We start from the raw sequence: 18,183 nt of genomic DNA on the forward strand, positions 1-18,183 counted from the left end.
CTCGATAAACAAGTCCGAACATTGCGTAGCGGGGGGCACTAGGTCGCCTCTACTACATCCCCTAATCTTCTACCAAAAAAAGAAAGATCATTATGTAAATTCCCCAATTGATCAAACATTTTGAAGCAATAGTTGTCAATAGGGGTGTCAAGTTTGATTTAGACCATTTTATAGGCTTTGGTAGATCTCTCTTTTCAAGTCGGCGGTTGATCTCATATGGAACCTATGGTTTTGTATATTCGACAAGTCGAAGCCATGTCATCAATACGTGACCATCTAGCTATTTAGTCTTAAGTGTCAATATCAAAATTATACCTAACGCATATGATTTTTTTATTATCATTTGTAATATAAAAAAAAAAAACAAAGATTTATAAAAAAAAAAGTTTATCTTAGCATTAGTGGCATTTTCATCAACAAAGTTGAAATTTTATCAGTTTGAATTTAAAAATAAATTATTTTCGGAAAATAAGGGTGGTAAGTAGAATTTTAAAAGTTTCATAGATAAAAATGACATTACACCATACCTCAGGGAGGTACATGTAAATTTTCATAAAAAATATATATTCGCATCGTTTTCCCTCCCAATTGAACGTATTCAAATCAAAATCCGCTCTGGTGAAATCGTACGAAACTGTTCTCTCTCTGTTCTGTGGGTGTACATGGCCACGCGCACACGAAGAGGTAGCCGGAACCCTAATTCTACTCATCAATCGCTTATTTCTTGTAGAAATGGCTCACCATTTTTCCATAATGAATATTTCACTAACAGTTTCCCATTCATTCACTCTTTCTTTCAGGCGACAATGGCAAAGATTTATGGTCAGAAGTCGCAGCTCCTGAAGTGGAACAGCCTCGAGTTGGTGTTATTTACAGAAGGCGAAGAACCGGAAACTCTGGTGTTGATATACAAATGTAGATTTGAACTCCACAGATGCACCTTCCTATGCACTACATTTCTTATACTAGTTTAGTTGTTGTTGTTGTTGTTTTTATTATTTATTTTATAATTGTGGTTAGGGTCATTTTTCGTTGATTGTCTCCTGGTTTGATCTGCAGAAGCCAATCATTCAAGGAGAATCGGGTGAGTTTGGCGCCAAGCAAACGAAGTAGTTGGAATCGTTCACTTTCGATCAGGTTTGCTTTATTTTCTCCAGAGCATGAGATGCTCATCTAATACATAAATGAATCATTTCACCTGTTGTTTTTTTCGTGCCAATATCATTGAACAGCAACAATTTATGCCACTTTATGACCATGGAAACATAAAGTACCAAAAGCAACATAATACCATCTGGTGTATAGAGCAAATAATAGCGTTTATTTCCTGTTCTCTAGGACCCTAGAAAAGAGACACCTGAAATTTGGTATTTGGACGGTCTCCATCATTAGTGCACCAAGTAACCCTAGTATAAGACGGGTTTTTGCTTATCACATCTTAAGTTTCAGTGCTACCTCATGCATGTGAAAAGTAGCTTAAATTTTGTAGATGACAGATTGTATGCAAGACCTGTTCCAGTCCTTGGAAACGGTACAGTCCCTGCTAATGAAGTGACTCCATTGTACCCATAAGTATAATGTTTGTTTTCTGATATCTTGTTTATTTTAATTCGCACCACCATCATTGAATGTTTATGTATGTCTAGCTTTTACATTTATATTTGATCCCTTTATTTGTTTCCAATTGAGCTATTTGGGAATTGAGTTTTAGATTTGGCTGATTATCACGTGGTTGTTCCTTTGTTGGGAAAAGTGTGTGTTCTCAGACCATCTTTGATCTCATGTACCTCCCAATTTTTCATCAATATCATTGCACTAGAGCATTAGACAATTCTAGTTCCTTTTCAATATTTGTAATAAAATCAGTATGAAAGATGTGCATTTATATATCATTGTCTTTAAAACAAATAATATTTTATAGTTTCCATTAACAAGTTTGTCAGTGACCCATATTTCATGGAGCCATATATTTCTGAATTGACTTTGTTTTCAACAGAGGGAGAATTAGCATCGCCGTTTCTACTGATGCGGATTATAGGCATCAACTAAAACAGAAGGAAGCAAAAAAGAAACCTAAACGAGCTGTTCATAATGTAAGATGCTGGCTACTTTGCTTCTCAGTCTTATTTTACCTTTGCATGTTAGTGTGAATTTTTGCTTTTATCAACTATAGTTCCTGACTGAGGGGCACCACTATATATATAAAATCTGAAAGCTGAACTATATCAGGTTATTTTCATCAATATTTTGCTATATATATCTATTACACGCACATGCACTCACACACAGACCTTTTTCTCCAAAATTATGCCTTCTTTCTAGCTGAAATGACTGCCTATTACTACCTTGGTTGTGCTTTTTCATTAGCTTAAGTCACTGGCCATTATATTTGGTTGAAGTACTGAGATTAAACTTTTAAGTGATAAATCCAACACCACAATTTAATGAAAGAACCAGGACACTGGAGTCAAATTGAAATGATCCTTTCTACTTTACTTCGTCGATATTTGCAGAGGAAAATCCCAAGACCTCCTGACTATGGAAAAGAGCGAGCTTACTTCAAAGAGGTAGACTCCTTTGAGCTGTTGGAGGAAAGTCCCTCACCAAAGAACTCTGGGACATGGGCCATGGGCATCAAAAGTGACCAGGTAATCATACCAGATGTGGCTGCAAGATTAGGAAAATGGCTGATCTCAAGGCAGCCAACTCAAAGTTGTCGGTCTTCTAGTTCACTGGTTAAAATATTGCAAACTCCAGAGGCTCCTCCAGAGTTGACCGGTGCTGATGTTTTTAAGTGCTCAAATGAGCAAACCCCTGTTCTGAGTACTGCACATAAGAGCAATATTGATACTCTAGAGACAAGTGTTGTCAGTTCTGATGCTCTAGGAGAAGCAATTACAAAGCTTAATCTGACATCGGACTCTGCATTAGTTGATGATGATCAACAAGAGCCTTTCTCCTTGCTGTTAAGGTTCTGCGAGCAGTCTTCTCCTTCAACTCTGTTGGATGTTTTGTCCTCATATTGGTAAGTTCTGTTTATTATTTTTCCATTTTCTTTCTCTAGAAAAGTTTAGTTATGAAATCTAGTCTCAAAATATTTCAGTAGTAGCTTCTCCAGTAAGAGGAATAGGTATGGGATATCTAAATTCTAACAAATGGCTAAACTTGCTAATCCTTTGCGAGACTTTTGTCCAACCTATTCAATTGAGCACCAAAATAATTAGATGATATCCTTCTGTCATATAGTTACTTTGGTAGTAACCATGCTTATAGACCCATGAACTTTGTGTATAAAGTTCTATTTCTCCTCAAAAAGGGAGTTCTTTTAAATGTCTTTATGATAGGCTGAGCAACACGGGGTGTTCGATTTGGGCCATGCAAGGAGCTAATGGCTGATCCAAGTTCTGGATACATTGAGGATTTGACGCATGTTGAGTTTCACCTCCAACTCAATTATTATGTGCCTTCTTCATTATAAATTCAGAATCCAAGTGTTGACTTGCCAATGGCAAAGCTGTTCCACACTGATAATTGACACACAGGTTAAGGTTGGGTGGGTGTACTGACCTGTGTTATTTGGTGCCACCTTTTGTCACATGCAGCATATGGTGTCTCATTGCCAGTCCTGATGATCCTCCCTTGAAAACATACTATAGTCTTAATAGTGTTAGCAATGTAATGACCACTTGATTACGAGTACAAAAGTTTTGTTATTTCTATGGCTATTTCAGGATCCCTCAGCTAGTTTTAATAAGATGCAACTCTTAGGCATAAACCATGTGGTCATCACTATTGCACACAATCCACAGCTTCTGCTTCATGAAGGTGCTTCAAGAATACTCTGTTCTCCTATATGATGTTCGTGTGTTATCTTCTTCTTTGGAACTCAATATTGCATTCAATGGGCTTACTCACTTACCTGTTATTCTGATGATGAGACTGCATCACCTTATGGGAAATTCTTACTTTCTTGTGTGCAGTGACCCTAGTAATATAGTTAAGATTGGTGAGGGAACCTACGGAGAAGCGTTCAAGGCTGGTGCAACTGTTTGCAAAATAGTACCATTCGATGGAAATTTAAGAGTGAATGGTGAAATTCAAAAGGTATCTTCCATTCTCATCTTTCTCTTTGGGTTTTCTTTACAAATAATAAAGACTTGGAACATTTTCCTTCGCTGCAGAGAGCATCAGAATTGCTTGAAGAGGTGGTACTTTCTCGGACTCTTAATAACTTAAGAGGACATGATAACAAGAACAATACATGTACAACCTTCATAGAAACAATGGAGTATGTCTTCCTCTCTAAATCTCTCCTAGTACTTCCACTATGCTGTCTTGTCTTTCTACAGTTCTAATGATGTTTTATGCTGTTATTGCATCCATAGAGTAAGATCCTAGGTTCAAGATACCATATTGATAACCCTAAAAGATTCTGACAGCAAGTTTATAGTGTTGTCATAACAATAATAATGCAATAAGGATTGTTGTAGATTTCACAAGCAAGATTCGCATTGCATGCACGGGCTATGACTTCATGCAAGATGGTTTTGGTGGCATACAAATTATTGAACTTTCCACTTAAAATAACAATTTTCTGATAATTTCTGCAGTTTACGTGTATGCCGAGGTGCCTATGATCCTATGCTGATCAGTGTATGGGAAGACTGGGATAGCAAGCATGGCTCAGAAAATGACCATCCAAAGGAATTTCCAGAGGACCAGGTTCTTGTTCTTTAGTCAGCCAAAATTTTGAATTTGGACGGTTATAGGCAGTTCAGTGTTACTTACCAGATGCTTGGCCACGAGTTCACATCCTGGAATGCTGCTTTTCCAGAACGAGAGGATAGGCTGCATAGGTCTGACCCTCCCCAGACCCTGCTAAACACGGGAACATTGTGCACTGGGCACAACTTCTCTTTATTCTTCTACACTGTTCAGTTGTTGACAAGTTCTTTATTCATGAGGCTTGGTAACTGAACTGGCTATGAGCTAGACAAAATTGATTTGGCTCTGATGACAATATCTCGATTTAAATGATATACTTTGACAGGTACAACAATGCTTGGATATTGAAAAAACTTATATTGGGTCATGGTAGCAAATGTTGAATAGGGTGCCCCCACCCCACCCAACCATCCACCTTAATTCTGCACACTTCACTGTACATGCAAACCCAAATCAGATTGAATCCACCGGCAACCGTTTCAAATGCTAGAAGTGTGACCTTTCTTCTTTACTTGAACCTAAAGAAATTTTCCGCAATCTTTTTCAGTGTTATGTTGTGTTTGTTCTAGCTCATGGAGGTCAAGATCTTGAAAGATTTGTACTCTTAGACTTTGCTGAAGCACGGAGTTTATTAGTTCAGGTGAACTGACTGCAATTTTTTTCCTCTTTGATTCTGCTTTATGATCTTCCACCAGTAAATGATTGACACCTGAATGCTATTGCAGATTACATCTGCCTTGGCTGTGGCAGAAGCAGCCTATGAATTTGAACATCGAGATCTGCACTGGTCTGATTCCAATCCTTTAGAGGCTCTTTGTCTCCAAGCAACTCCAGTCCATTGTTTTAAATATAAATCCTTTCACATGGAAACTTACCTTGAAAAAGCTTTGTAGGGGGAACATTCTTTTAACTCGAAGGGATGATGCAAGAGTGCAGTTCACTCTCGAGGGAACACCAGTGTGGGTTCAAACATTTGGGTTGGTTGTGTCGATAATTGATTTTACTCTCTCAAGAATAAATACTGGTTCAAATCTACTTTACCTCCATTTTTTTTTTCATTATGGGAGTGTCTGCATATGAAATTCATCTAAAATTTATAATTTATTTTGTTGTGCAGGGAAGTCTATACTTTTTCTAGATCTGTCTTCTGACCCGCTACTCTTTGAGGGTCCAAAAGGGGATCGTCAGGTATGCAGAGGAAGCGTTTTAACACAAATTTCTATGCATTTTGAAGTCACAAGGAATTCTGTTGACACAAAATTTTAAATGTTGGCAGTCAGAAACCTATCGGAAGATGAAGGAAGTAACAGATGAATGTTGGGAGGCCAGGTATTTGGATTATAATAAATTAAGGTTTGATTAAATCCATGTTTCATGACAGGAATTCTGCATCTTACTTACATAAGGCTCTTATTTTCCAGTTAAGCAGCAAGTGAAAAGAAAATGTTTAGTTAAAATCTATGTTAATGGATTGGATTTTATCTAAAAAAATTCCTTTTACAAGCAATTTTCCTGAAAACAAACAACTCTAGAAGCTTGATTAAGTCAGACATTTATTCAGAGGCAACAGTGACTAAATATCTAATAGAACATTATTTGGTTTTCCATAACATGATTCTTAAATCGAGTCAGTTATTATGTTATAAGTGGAGACTGTTATGGATCACGAAATTTTGTTGTTGTCTTGAAAAAACAGCTGTCCGAAGACAAATGTGCTATGGTTGCAGTATTTGGTTGACATTTTGTTGACGAAAAAATCATATGTAAGTTCAGATTCACCCTTTCCCTTTTCCAATCATCAAATGGTTCACTGTCTGTTCTATGAGTATTTTCCATGACTTTAAAAAGTGCTGGGGAGGGGTGGGAATCTTCTATGTTTTACTTAGCCTCTTTGCTTGGAACAGAACCGAACTTCAAAGGAAGAAAGGGAATTGCGTTCACTTAAGAAACGGTTGAACTCATACAACTCTGCCAGGGAAGCAATCACTGATGCATTCTTTGAGGAATTATTTGTCACTGTTGATGAGCAGAAAGAGGATGGGTGCATCAGCTAGCTTGTCCATTCTTATACATAGTTCTTGTGTATGTGCTTGCCAAGATGAGTAATATGTTATTTTAAGTACCAATTGACAAGAAGAGATCCTGAAATTCAAATTCATAGCCTATAATATTTATTAACTTTTTAATGTGTTTACTCATCATTGCTGCTGGAAAGATATTTTTGGGAGAAAATCTTACAAAGGTTGTCCTAAAGCCTTCTGCTGCCCCACCTGTGAGTATCTCTGTCCAATAGTTTAAGCCTTTAGATTGGCTATTTTCATGCTATCAAAGCCGTACTTCCTTTGAAACTGACTTGATGAGGTTTTGGTTTGTAGGATTGAGACTTCTAATTTGGTTGGTCAGTTCTGGATCTCATTGATATCATTTGAAACTACATTCTGGCCTTCAGATCTTGAGTCTTTCCTCTTGATGATATTGATGAATTCATAGAGGACCACGTTGAGAGTCAGAGAACTGAGGCTTTCAGTTACTTGGTTATAACTGGTAAAGGTGTTCATGCGATTTCTGGGAGTGAAAACCTTGGATGGGGTAGACAAAAATCTTTTCAACACCAATCAAAATGTGTTAATGGCCTTAAAAAACAACCTAAGCACATTGGAAGGAGAAAAGAAGAAGCGTATGGCATTTTTAAAACCCATATCTAATTCGCTTTACTCTCCTCCTGAATCAGGAAGGATCCGCTTTCTGAGTCATTAATGGGTTTCCATTGCTTTTCAAATCAACTTTATCGACCACAATGACTCAACCCCATCTCATTTTGTTGATCTCTTTCTTTAGGCATTGAAATTTGGCAGACGATAGCGTTTTATTGATCTTGAAGGAAGCTCATCCATTGTCTTTGGAAAAGAAAGCTCATGGCCTATGTCATGTGACAAACACGTACAACTAACCTTTCTTAACATGAAAAGAAAGATTGAGCAACATGTATTAATTTAATCTCCAAGTAGTAATATCTGATTACACATGGCTTGTAAGAATCTCCTATATGAAGCACCTATGCTCTGAAGACATTTGTTCCATCCCCCCTTCCCTCTGCGTTCCAGTGCGTTCAGGGCTTTAAGGGAGGGATTATTAATATATGGCTTAACACATCTCTTCCTACAGTTCGAAGCTGCACTGAAACGGATTCATGGCGTATCTTTCTATCCTTAGATCAGTGGAACAGGAAAAGCTCTCTCTTTAAGATATTCTTTCTACTATGCTTCCATGGCCCAATTCTAATCCTTTTTGACAAAGAAACAACTTTAATTGTTATCGTTCCAACCAGGCATTCACTTTTACTTTTGCTTCCTTTATCCTTTCTTTCCGTTCTTCTCTGCTTTACCTAAGATCCCTTTTGCGCCGCTCATTCTTTTGATCTCCCATTTGGATCCTTATGTACTAGTTCAATGCAATGCATTTGTTTTAACGGTCTTTGCAGACATTTGGTAAAGAATCCAACTGGGTCTCCTTCAGAACTGTGGAATAGTTCTTGTAGTCATGCCAGGTGCTGTTTGTAGGAGCTTCATCTTCCTTCTGCATTTGCTTCTCCTTACTGTCTGTTCTTCAGGTGAGCTACTACTAACTTCAACTGTCTTTCAAGCAAAATAACGAGCTAAATGTCTCTTAATCTTTACCCTTCTGACTTCTGGGAATCTGAGCTTCAACGGTCCCAGGAATTCAAGCTTGGCCTAGCCTCTAATCTTATGAAATTCCATTTGAGACATTGTGACTCACTTCCAAGTTCTTTAATTTTCCTTCATTTGCTTCTGTTTTCTCCAGGAACTATAGTGGGTTTGTCATGGGATGCCAGGAAAGAAGGTGCCACTTCATCGGCAATATCCTTCGTCAAGAATGACAAGGTTTCTCAGATCAGAGTCTCTGTTTCAGACTCCACTGCTCTGGCTTCACTGTCCAACGCAGGATTAGACGTAGATCTTTATTTAAGTGAGGCACAGATCGAGAATCTGAGGAATAAAGACACTTCACTGCTCAAAACTCACATTGCAACCATTCTCTCTCGTGTGAATATTGCTAGCATCATAGTTGCTTGCAGACATAATGGTTCAGTTCAGCCACTGTCTATCCTACCCATCTTGAGATCAGTACATTCCGTGCTCAGAGGCTTCAACCTGGAGCGTCAAGTAAAGGTTGCAGTGGCATTCTCAATGTCCTCCATGGAGAATATATGCAAAAAACAAGCAAGAGATCTGCGTGGGGTTTTTGATTTTATCAAGAAATCCAACTCATTCATTGTTATTGAAAGCCAGATTCAAGGAGAAGTGAGCATGGGGGAACAGTTTGTTCGTCTGATGATTGAATCGGCCACCAAAGCAACTGCAGCAGCTCTTCCATGCACTGATGTTCCCATGGTTGTGATAGTCCAAACCTCTGCTGTTTCCAGTGCAGAAGAGGTAGCTGAGTTCTTGTCCAAGATCTTGAGTTCTACAGAAAGAAACATTAAAATCCTGGGTCTTGATGGGTTATTCTTTGAAATATCTTCTGTGAGAGAGTCAGGGAAACAAGAGTTGAATTGGGAAGGTCAGATATTTCCTTCTTCCCGCAGAGAACTCCAGAGTATCAACGATCAGAAACCCCTCCCTGCAAAAACTACCACTATACATGATTCAATCTACCAGCCACCAGCAGTTTACCCCACACCAATAACAAATCCTACCACAACACCAGCAGCCACAGTTCCCACCACAAGTCCAACACCAACAATTACAGTGCCTTCTACAAACCCTGTCACTGTAACGCCAACAAATCCAGCTACAACTCCTGTCACGGTACCTTCTGCAAATCCTATGGATCCAACCAATACAACAGGGCAAATCAATAATCCTGTTACAGCTCCCATCACACCTGGGGTTACAAACCCAGTCACACCTCCCACCATACCTGGGGCTACAAACCCAGCCACACCTCCCACCACACCTGGGGCTACAAACCCAGTCACACCTCCCACCACACCTGGGACTACAAACCCAGTCACAACTCCCACCACACCTGGGGTTACAAACCCAGTCACACCTCCCAGCCCCAGTGGCATGCCCATTACAACGCCAGTAACAACACCTCCAGCAAATCCAGTGACGCCTACTCCAACTACAGGGCAGGCCTGGTGTGTGGCAAAGACTGGTGTGTCCGAGAGTGCACTTCAAGCAGGGCTGGACTATGCATGCGGCACTGGAGGTGCAGATTGCTCGGCAATTCAGCAAACTGGAAGTTGTTACAATCCAAATACCCTCCAGAACCATGCCTCATATGCATTTAACAGTTATTATCAGAAAAATCCAGTGCCAACAAGCTGCGAATTCGGGGGAAGTGCCATGGTAGTTAACACCAATCCAAGTAAGACCATTATACCATTCATTTCCGTCTCTTATTGTTTATTGTACAATATTTTGATTGCCAATAAAAAGAAATCATACATGTCCTGATCATTGTCTGGTAAATCTTTCTAACAGGCGTTGCTTCTTGCATTTATCCATCCATCATCGTCATCATCATCGCCGCCATCATCATCATCACCACCTTCACCAGCTGCAGCTACAACAACTAATGGGTAGGTTTCTTGTTGCCGAGCATTATTTCTACGTACTGATACTACTCCCCGACTGCCTGAGCTCTGTTTTAACGATTTCTTTCTGGAATTTTAATTTGCAGCTCTCTTCCACCGCCATCAGTGGTGAATGCTTCCCCACCATCACTCTCAAATGCCAGCAACCCTGGTTCACCTTTGCCATTACTGAATAGCACCTACCCTGGTTCAGGTACCACCACTGTTTTTGGATCAGAAGCACCTCCCAGTGTCAGTCCCACAGTGTCCATCTCTACTAGCCTGAAGCCATTGTTTTGCACCATAGTACTAGTAACATCCATCATCACCGGAGGATTGGCAACGGCTGCATAAATTTGCTATTGAGGCATGCACTCCCACAACCAGAACACAAGGACAAGGCAATGGATTGATACCTCAGCAGCGGAACATTAAATCTGAGCAGGTTTTCTGTACATTCGTCAATTCTCAGAGAGAGATTAGTAACGGTAGAGCTCAGATGCCCAATGCCCAGTGCATAATTTTCAAGGAACAATATGATAAAAGGCTGTTGCATCGTTAGGCGACTTTCTTTGTAAATTTATTGAGGTAGAGAGAAATGTACTGTTAAACTTTAAAGGGCACTAGAGTAGAATAAGTAAAATTTTACTTCCAGGAGACATTCGTATTCAGTATTGAGAATAAAACAGAATTGAAACTGGCACTTTAATGGATGTAAGTTGCTCGCGTCCAAATGCCTAGGCCAGATTCTTATTAAGACCGACCCTCTAATGGAAACATGTAATAGTGATTCAACAAGTCTTTTTTTGCCCCATCAAAAGATACTTGAAAATAGGAAATAGAAAAAACAGGTATCTGCTGCTGGCCCATGAATAACTCTAGCTATCACTTTACAGAACAGATGGAAGGACTATTAAAAGTTTAAAACCAATTTTCCTTCGTCTCCTAGGAAGCTAATTTATACAGCTATACCTATGCTCTACTTTAAACCCAATTCAAAATTAATGTATGTATGATTCTACCGTTTTGCAAAAACTACCAGGATCAACATTGACATTGAAACCACGACCTTGAAACCAGAACTCTCCCAAAAGTTCTGTTTTTCAGCATCAGATCCTGCTCCTTGTTGCTTTGTAGCCAACTGATCTCTGAGTTCTTTCAAAGCTTTCTCCCTCCTCTCTCCCATCTACCACAAACAGAAGGAAACAGATACACAGAATTGAGCAAAATTCAGGTGGAACAGAAATTAAGATTATATTAATCTAATCAATCCATACATATAGCATTGACTGGTAGGATTCACGCTAGAACATCAAATCTTTTTAAAGATCGTCACATGTCATAGAAGGAACTATTCAGGAATAAGTATACATTACCCTTTGAAGCTTTCTTGTCTGAGAGCGAGCTTCCTGAAGACAAAACTCCAACTTCAGAACCCGCTTCTTCAATTCCTGATCAGCTTTGCGATGTTTCTCTAACTGGAAATAGGTAGATACAAACCATCCACATGTAAATACAGGTAAGATGGAGCTTCTGAATAGCGAAGGAATATTTAATGAAGGTGTTCAACTGACTGAATGTAACATACCTGTGACTCCAACTCTTTAGTTTTAAGCTTCCAATGAGCAGACATCATTCTGATCTCATCTCTCAATTTAGCTATCTCTTCATCTTTCACAGATAAAAGTCTATTGATCTTCTCAAAGTTCTTGGGAGAAACCTCGTCAAGGAGTTTCCTCAGTTCACAATCCTTGGTAGACCCAGATGTCGCGATTGCTTGCATAATCTCCTGCTCTATTCTTAAAACTTCATCTCTCAGCTGCTTCTGAGAAACCTCCCTTGCTTGAAGATCCTTTTGCAAGTGATCCAACTGCTCTCCTAGCCTTGCAACTCTATCTTCATGCTCCTTCAAAGAACTGTTCTTCTCATCAAGTTCTTTTACCAAGGCAGAACACTGTAACTGAGCTGATTGAGCAGATGCAGCACTTGCATCTGCTGTAGCTTGGGTGGCAGAAAGCTGCAATCGTAGACCATCCAACTCTTTCAAGTACTGCATTAAATGCAGACAATCAAATGATGAGTAAAATTGAAAAGGACTCATGACTTGCAACTCTATTAAATTTATTGACTTGAGGTTTTAAATTATGGAGGAGGAAAGAGAAGAAAGGGGAGGAGGGCTGGACAATAGACCTTAAAGCAATTTAGTTATTGGAATCTAATCAAGGCCTACATAATTCCGAAGGCTCAGAATTCACAAATGCTAGAATCTAGACCTCATGCCTTCTCAGTATTTTGCTGTTGTTGTTAAGGTGTGTTACTGAAAATAATTCACCAAAAGAGTCGGCACTAAAATGTGGTAACAAGGGCAGGACGGCACAAAGAACACATGGTAGTATTAAGAGGAGATTTCTAAAAGGGGAAGGTTGTGGTGGTATGAAGATAGCATTTACGCATTCCTGACCATAATTAAGGGAGGGAACCTATGACAAAACTTTATCTTACATGCTGAGGTGAAAATGGAAACCTAAGAAGGAATTTTGGATCTGGTGGACGTAGCCTAGACTGAATGGGATCAGATAGGGGCCAGTTTAACCAGGATCTTTTATGAACTAGCCAATTCAGTCAGTTTAAAATTGGGAGTGGGGCCCACTTGAAGATTAGGATTAGGTTATAACCGGGTTTAATGGTATGGTTATGACCAGTGAGTGACAGGAACCCTAACAGTGTAGGTTTGGGATTTTGCAGAAGGTATGAATGATGAAATTTAAGCAAATTAAGGTTTATTTATTGATTTTGAAAGAGGGAAAAACAGTGGCTTTAGGGTTTATAGTTCAAATTTTGGGGAAGGGGCTTGAGTTCCTACTTATGAGAGAGGCCAATCAATCCAAACATGACAAGGAACTGATGGTTGCTAGTCCAACCCACTAAAATAGGACTGGATTTATAAAGTTCTGATCCAACCACACTAAAATACTTACTAACAATTAATTGCAACCTAAAATATATCATGTAAAGAAGTTAATCCATATACAACCTAACTACCATATTTTATACACAAACGTGGCATGTTACATAAAAAAATCCTTCAGATCAAAGGCCAAAACACATCTACGACCAAATCCTAGATTTATTGCCAAGAAAAGAAGCCCAACATGGAGGTGAATTGCATCAATAAATTCATTCTATAAGGAGTTTATTTTTATTTGGTTGAAGTATTACAAAGTCAGAGTTTCACAATCAATAAACTAAATAATATAAGCCAAATGGTAAGACTTCTAAAATCCGTACATGTAAAACTAGATAGTGCTTCAGAACTGTTCAAGAAGGTAACTTCAGTTTGAAGAGCCCTCCAAGGTCATCAAGTAGTAATTAAAGTACATTAAAGAAAGAAACCCAAAAGCTAACGGCAAACCTTAATTCTGCAGGGTGGAGTTTGGCTAGGGTAGCTTGATTTCTGAAAAAGCATAAATTATGGCTCTTAGGTGCATCCTTTTTTTTGGCATCCCAACCAAAAAAAAAAAGTGTGCATACTTTTTAGTTTTTTCTATAGGTGCAAAGAATTTGACAACACCAAAGGATCTTTGCACATAAATCATCAATTTTATTAAACAATGCAGTATAAAATACCATCAACAGCCCCCCTCCCCCTCCCAAAAAAAAAAATCCCTTGGAGGGGTTGGAGTGGAGAAGGTCCAATCAAGTCCCCAAGCCCTATTTCTTCTTTGGAAGGGAGGGAGGAGAAAAAGGTTGAATTGAACCCCACAGTTTTCTTCTTTCTTCCACATCAATTGTGACCAAACATCTAACATTTGAAATGGTACCAAAACCGGTGCTAAGCCGTTCACCGTTCAAGCAATTTTTTGGGGTAAAAATTTATTGGGGTTATAGGCTGGAAATGAAGTTTTTAGGAAAACCATGGGAAAACAAGAAGCTAAGTGAACACACACATATGAGACATAGAGATTATATGCATTACCAACCAATGCTTTGCAACTATAAATTTGAGAACAGCTATGGTCAAATTCATCAACTTGGAATTGATAAATAACAAATTGGAAAAAATACACAATAATAATAAATTATTCATATTTGACAATTTTCATCCCCTTCAGAAAAGAAAAAAAAATTTGAAGGAAGAAGAATTAAATTACATCCGAGAGTGACTTAAGAATTGCATGGACTTTCTTATTTCAAAATTTCAATTCAAGCATTCGACACAAATATATATATTTTTAAAATAAATAAATAATAAATAAAAAATTTTCAATTCATGTTGATAGAATCTTCTCAAAAGAGAGAAAAGTAAATTAAAAATAAGAAAGATGGTAATTTGGTGCCTCACGAACTTTTGCCAAAGAAAAAACGAATAAACGCCAACACAAAAGTATAACAAAGGAGAGCAATAAATAATTGAGCTGGCTGGAAAGGACAGCCTCATCGAACCGGATGGGCATGGATCCAGTACCGACACCTAAGGATAAATTCCACTGGAACTACCCATGGGAATAGGAAATCAAAGCGAAGAAAATGCGATATCTCACACCTGCTGTGCTGTAGAAGCGGACGCCTGCAGCTTCCCGTCCCTATCTTCCAAGCTTTTCTGCAATCGAACTAATTCTTCTTCCATAGTTTTTGCTCTCGTCTCAGCGACCTGCAAAATCGCTGGTGACTTAAAAAAGAACCCTAACACCACGATAGAAATAGACAAGAGAGCAGGGAGAGCGGAATGACAGGAAACTTGGCGAAACGGATAGAAGTAACACGGAAAAGGTTAAATTGAAGTCCTAACCTGCCTTGTTAGTGATTCTCGAGCAAATGATTCCTCTTGTGAAGCAAGGCGACTCCGAACATCCTTCAGCTCGGTTGCCAGAGAAACAACATTTCGCCGGAAGCTCTGTTTCTTTTCGCTGAGATCCTTCAGCAGAGGATCAAACTCTCGGGCAGAGGATGATGGCTTCTCGGAGAACGACATAAACGAGCGAGAAAAATGTCCCAACAAATCACCGGAAAGTGGGAAATTCCGAAACCTTGATACAACAGAGATGATGATAGTCAGGGCCTGCTTAAAATCTTCCACCGATAGCCCTACACATGAGATTAGAGAAAATCCTTCGCCTACCAAATCTATATTTCCTCTCCCATGCCTGTATTTAAAGCTCTCAGGCTAGCAGCTATCGCATTTAATACGACCGAAGTGAATCAAACGGTCACCTTCAAGTAATCACAAGTGGAATTTTTGGTAATTTTTTCCACAGAACATTAGGATTTTCTGCGATTTGAAGTTCCAAGATGAGGTGTTTTGCCCGGAAATCATTTCCTCTTTTTTCTGATAAGAACAAAAAGTTCCCTACATCTACCTCACCATCTACATGCAGCCAAGAAGATCTTGTACTAACTAGGGAACAAAAAAACAAATCAACTTTTAAAGTTGGACTTGAGGGACGCGTTCGCTGTTGTCTTATTGCACGAACGAGTTTTCCGCCTTTAACATAACCACCCATCACAACGGGAAGAAAGTTTCTTACAACGGGGAAAACGGCTTGAACAAGCGAGAAAGGGAGGACAAACTAGGTTTACTTTGAATACAATAATAATAATAATAATAATAATAATAGGAAAGGAAAATCAACTACTCCAAAACACCTGTCGATATTGAAAAATGAGATGCTTACCGATTTCCAGCCGCTTAATCTGAAATCCAGTTGCAGTAGTAAATACGAGTCTTAGATGACAAACCAGCTTAATAACTCCTCGAACTTCTTGGTGAGATGATGGACTCAAGCAATAATTCACACCTCTTTAGTTCTCACCAACCTTTCTACAATCCAATAGTGGAGGAAAGAACGGCCGTTGAAATTCGAAATCCGGAATCCAACCTTATCAACTCCCCTGAAGGACCTCCCGAAATAAGGTTGCAGAACCTCCTGTCAGCCTTTCAATCAATATCAATAACAAACAGCGATGAATGAGACTTCAAAGCAGCTTCGTAATCGTATCCTCTACTGATTCAGATCTCTTTCGAGAGAAAGAAATCTTGTTTCCGTCGGCCGACTTCGAAGTCGTCGAAATCAAATCAATCAAGAACAAGAAAAAGGAAGAACTACTAGTGCATGCGGGTTTTGTGGATCGAGACAACAAAATCATCATTAGAATAAAAAAAACGCCGAGTTTGGCGTCAGTGCGTTACGCTTCGGCAGAGAATCTGGTTCTGAGTTCCGAAACCAGCATCATTTCTGCTTCTGCAGTGATCTAATTTCTCATGATTTGATTAAAAAAAGAGGAACTACAGAGATGTAAATCGAGTCGGGGATGGTTGTTCTAAGCCTCCGAGTTGTGAAACAGACAAACATGTGGCTCGAAGCTTCCGAGCCTGAGCTTCGGATTATTGGATATGTCATATGTGGAGGTGTGGAATTTGTCTTGTGGAGGTTGTTTTCAGGTTTGAGTTGTAATGGCCTTACTGAGCGCGGGCAAATGAAATTCCAAATTTTCGGATTCGAAGTTTGAACGCATTACGCACGTGACCGTCCACTTGTCCTGCACACACAGCAGTAGCATCTTTCCTTCCGGATGCTTCGGCCTTCGAGCAAGGCAGCGATATTACGTGATTTTGGCGTACAGGTTTTTGGTGGTCCCACATGGAAAAGGATGGCGTGGAAAAGTTTATTCCAATCTAACCCCAGATATGAGGAGAGGAGTATTATAATAGTTTGACCTGAACTTACTCATTAGTTCCCGCGGTTTAACCTCGATTTACAAACATTGTGCTGCCAATGGTCGAGATTCTTGACATTTCGTCTCGCTTTCAACCATCTACAAGACGGACAGTCCAGATCAAAATCTCGGTGGAGCTTTCGATCCGATCATTGGTAACACTTGATGCGCATTTAATGGGCAGCATTCAAGTCTCATTCTTAGTTCCTATCATGGGGTAAAAGAGTCCAGATCAACGAGGAGTAGAAACTGCGGCGGTTAAGAAATTGCAACCTTCCAAATAGGAACTGGCCAATCCGTGAGTATACCATGCAGTTACAAAGGTTGTACCTGTGAACCAACCTCCTAAAGCGAAATAGGCACAAGGAAACAGTAATAGACCGGACCAACCTACAAAAACGAAACGGTCCCTCCACAACCGCACCACATACAAAATGATCGAACTCTCATATGTCCCGAATATGCTATTGCTATGGGGTGCTCGGAAATGGTTGAAGTAGTTGAATAGGAGGATCACTATGACTATAGCCCTTGGTAGATTTACCAAAGACGAAACAGATTTATTCGAGTACACTACCAACCATGAATACTGGGGCCACCGAGTACCCTGTGTGAATCACACCTTTCTTAATTTATTGTTAATTATTTTTTATTTGTAGGTCTCCGACTACCCTGAAGTTTTATTTGCGCTAAACCTCTGACTCAATTCTCAAATAATTTGGCAGAATATATAACTTACCCTAAAATAGTTTTAGTTTTCTACACGCTAGGTGGGCTTGCCACTAGGAGGGGGGGTGCTAAGGCTCTATTCCAATAGTTCCATTTTCTTTCTTGTTCACCGAACGGAAATCAAGACAAAATCAGACACTACAGTGAGACATGAAAACACCCTATCCCATTTGACCTCAATACGTGGAATTGTCTTGTGCCATATGTACTGAGATTGTTCGGGAAACATGGTCTAAGTCTGGTGAAGAAGCACAAATATCAAAGATTTTGCTCGTGAGTGTAATGATTACTTCTCCTGGTTTTGTGGTTGAAAATTGTAAGAAGAGCACTTTCAAGGAAAATGATCCGGATTTTTCATCATGAGGAACAAAATAATTTATGTATCCATAACATACCGGTTATGAGTGTCAATA

General features: G+C 39.3%; 3 protein-coding genes across 6 annotated transcripts; 2 read left to right on the top strand and 1 right to left on the bottom strand.

Annotated features, from left to right (window-relative positions):
* The first annotated feature begins 607 nt into the window (after positions 1-607).
* HASPIN (Protein kinase superfamily protein) lies at positions 608-7,395 on the top strand. Of its 2 annotated transcripts, XR_016175020.1 has the most exons (16): positions 608-684; positions 801-915; positions 1,060-1,137; positions 1,997-2,093; positions 2,514-3,025; positions 3,981-4,104; positions 4,182-4,288; positions 4,611-4,722; positions 5,273-5,365; positions 5,451-5,512; positions 5,619-5,749; positions 5,843-5,913; positions 6,002-6,054; positions 6,422-6,488; positions 6,630-6,997; positions 7,101-7,394. XR_016175020.1 is itself a non-coding variant. In XM_089165207.1 (15 exons), exons 1-15 carry the CDS (start codon positions 663-665, stop codon positions 6,777-6,779), a joined length of 1,794 nt encoding a protein of 597 aa, XP_089021333.1. In that variant the 5' UTR covers positions 608-662; the 3' UTR covers positions 6,780-7,395. The 2 variants fall into 2 exon arrangements, 1 of the variants encoding a protein (XP_089021333.1); XM_089165207.1 differs by having other exon boundaries at positions 6,630-7,395.
* A 53-nt stretch (positions 7,396-7,448) lies between these two features.
* Positions 7,449-10,524, top strand: LOC149008615 (uncharacterized). The gene is made up of 4 exons (XM_089165209.1): positions 7,449-8,335; positions 8,548-10,119; positions 10,236-10,333; positions 10,435-10,524. The coding sequence occupies exons 1-3, from the start codon at positions 8,266-8,268 to the stop codon at positions 10,328-10,330; spliced, it is 1,737 nt and encodes a 578-aa protein (XP_089021335.1). The 5' UTR covers positions 7,449-8,265; the 3' UTR covers positions 10,331-10,333; positions 10,435-10,524.
* Positions 10,525-11,187: 663 nt separating this feature from the next.
* On the bottom strand, positions 11,188-16,795 carry LOC149008616 (nuclear envelope-associated protein 2-like). 3 transcript variants are annotated; one of them, XM_089165214.1, is made up of 6 exons: positions 16,000-16,795; positions 15,117-15,354; positions 14,871-14,978; positions 11,916-12,344; positions 11,704-11,805; positions 11,188-11,513 (listed from the first exon to the last, which is right to left on the bottom strand). In XM_089165214.1, exons 2-6 carry the CDS (start codon positions 15,297-15,299, stop codon positions 11,346-11,348), a joined length of 990 nt encoding a protein of 329 aa, XP_089021340.1. In that variant the 5' UTR covers positions 15,300-15,354; positions 16,000-16,795; the 3' UTR covers positions 11,188-11,345. The 3 variants fall into 3 exon arrangements, with proteins under 3 accessions (XP_089021340.1, XP_089021338.1, XP_089021339.1); XM_089165212.1 differs by having other exon boundaries at positions 11,916-12,377; XM_089165213.1 differs by lacking the exon at positions 16,000-16,795 and having other exon boundaries at positions 11,916-12,377; positions 15,117-15,920.
* Between the last annotated feature and the right edge of the window lie 1,388 nt (positions 16,796-18,183).

The sequence above is a fragment of the Hakea prostrata genome, chromosome 8 (genome assembly GCF_041222555.1).
Source record: "Hakea prostrata isolate BN-2017 chromosome 8, UWA_Hpros_2, whole genome shotgun sequence".
Classification (NCBI taxonomy): Eukaryota; Viridiplantae; Streptophyta; class Magnoliopsida; order Proteales; family Proteaceae; genus Hakea; species Hakea prostrata.

What these genes read in the sequence shown, in the direction of transcription:
- HASPIN (XM_089165207.1), top strand. Translation starts at nt 663, where the DNA reads ATGGCCACGCGCACACGAAGAG. An exon ending in AGGAATTTCCAGAGGACCAG is followed by an intron (nt 4,723 to 5,272) that starts GTTCTTGTTCTT and finishes AATCTTTTTCAG; the next exon opens with TGTTATGTTGTGTTTGTTCT. An exon ending in CACGGAGTTTATTAGTTCAG is followed by an intron (nt 5,366 to 5,450) that starts GTGAACTGACTG and finishes ATGCTATTGCAG; the next exon opens with ATTACATCTGCCTTGGCTGT.
- LOC149008615 (XM_089165209.1), top strand. Translation starts at nt 8,266, where the DNA reads ATGCCAGGTGCTGTTTGTAGGAGCTTCATCTTCCTTCTGCATTTGCTT. An exon ending in CCTTACTGTCTGTTCTTCAG is followed by an intron (nt 8,336 to 8,547) that starts GTGAGCTACTAC and finishes TGTTTTCTCCAG; the next exon opens with GAACTATAGTGGGTTTGTCA. An exon ending in GGTAGTTAACACCAATCCAA is followed by an intron (nt 10,120 to 10,235) that starts GTAAGACCATTA and finishes TCTTTCTAACAG; the next exon opens with GCGTTGCTTCTTGCATTTAT.
- LOC149008616 (XM_089165212.1), bottom strand. Translation starts at nt 15,299, where the DNA reads ATGTCGTTCTCCGAGAAGCCATCATCCTCTGCCCGAGAGTTTGATCCT. An exon ending in GAGAATCACTAACAAGGCAG is followed by an intron (nt 14,979 to 15,116) that starts GTTAGGACTTCA and finishes GCGATTTTGCAG; the next exon opens with GTCGCTGAGACGAGAGCAAA. An exon ending in CTAAAGAGTTGGAGTCACAG is followed by an intron (nt 11,806 to 11,915) that starts GTATGTTACATT and finishes ACCTATTTCCAG; the next exon opens with TTAGAGAAACATCGCAAAGC.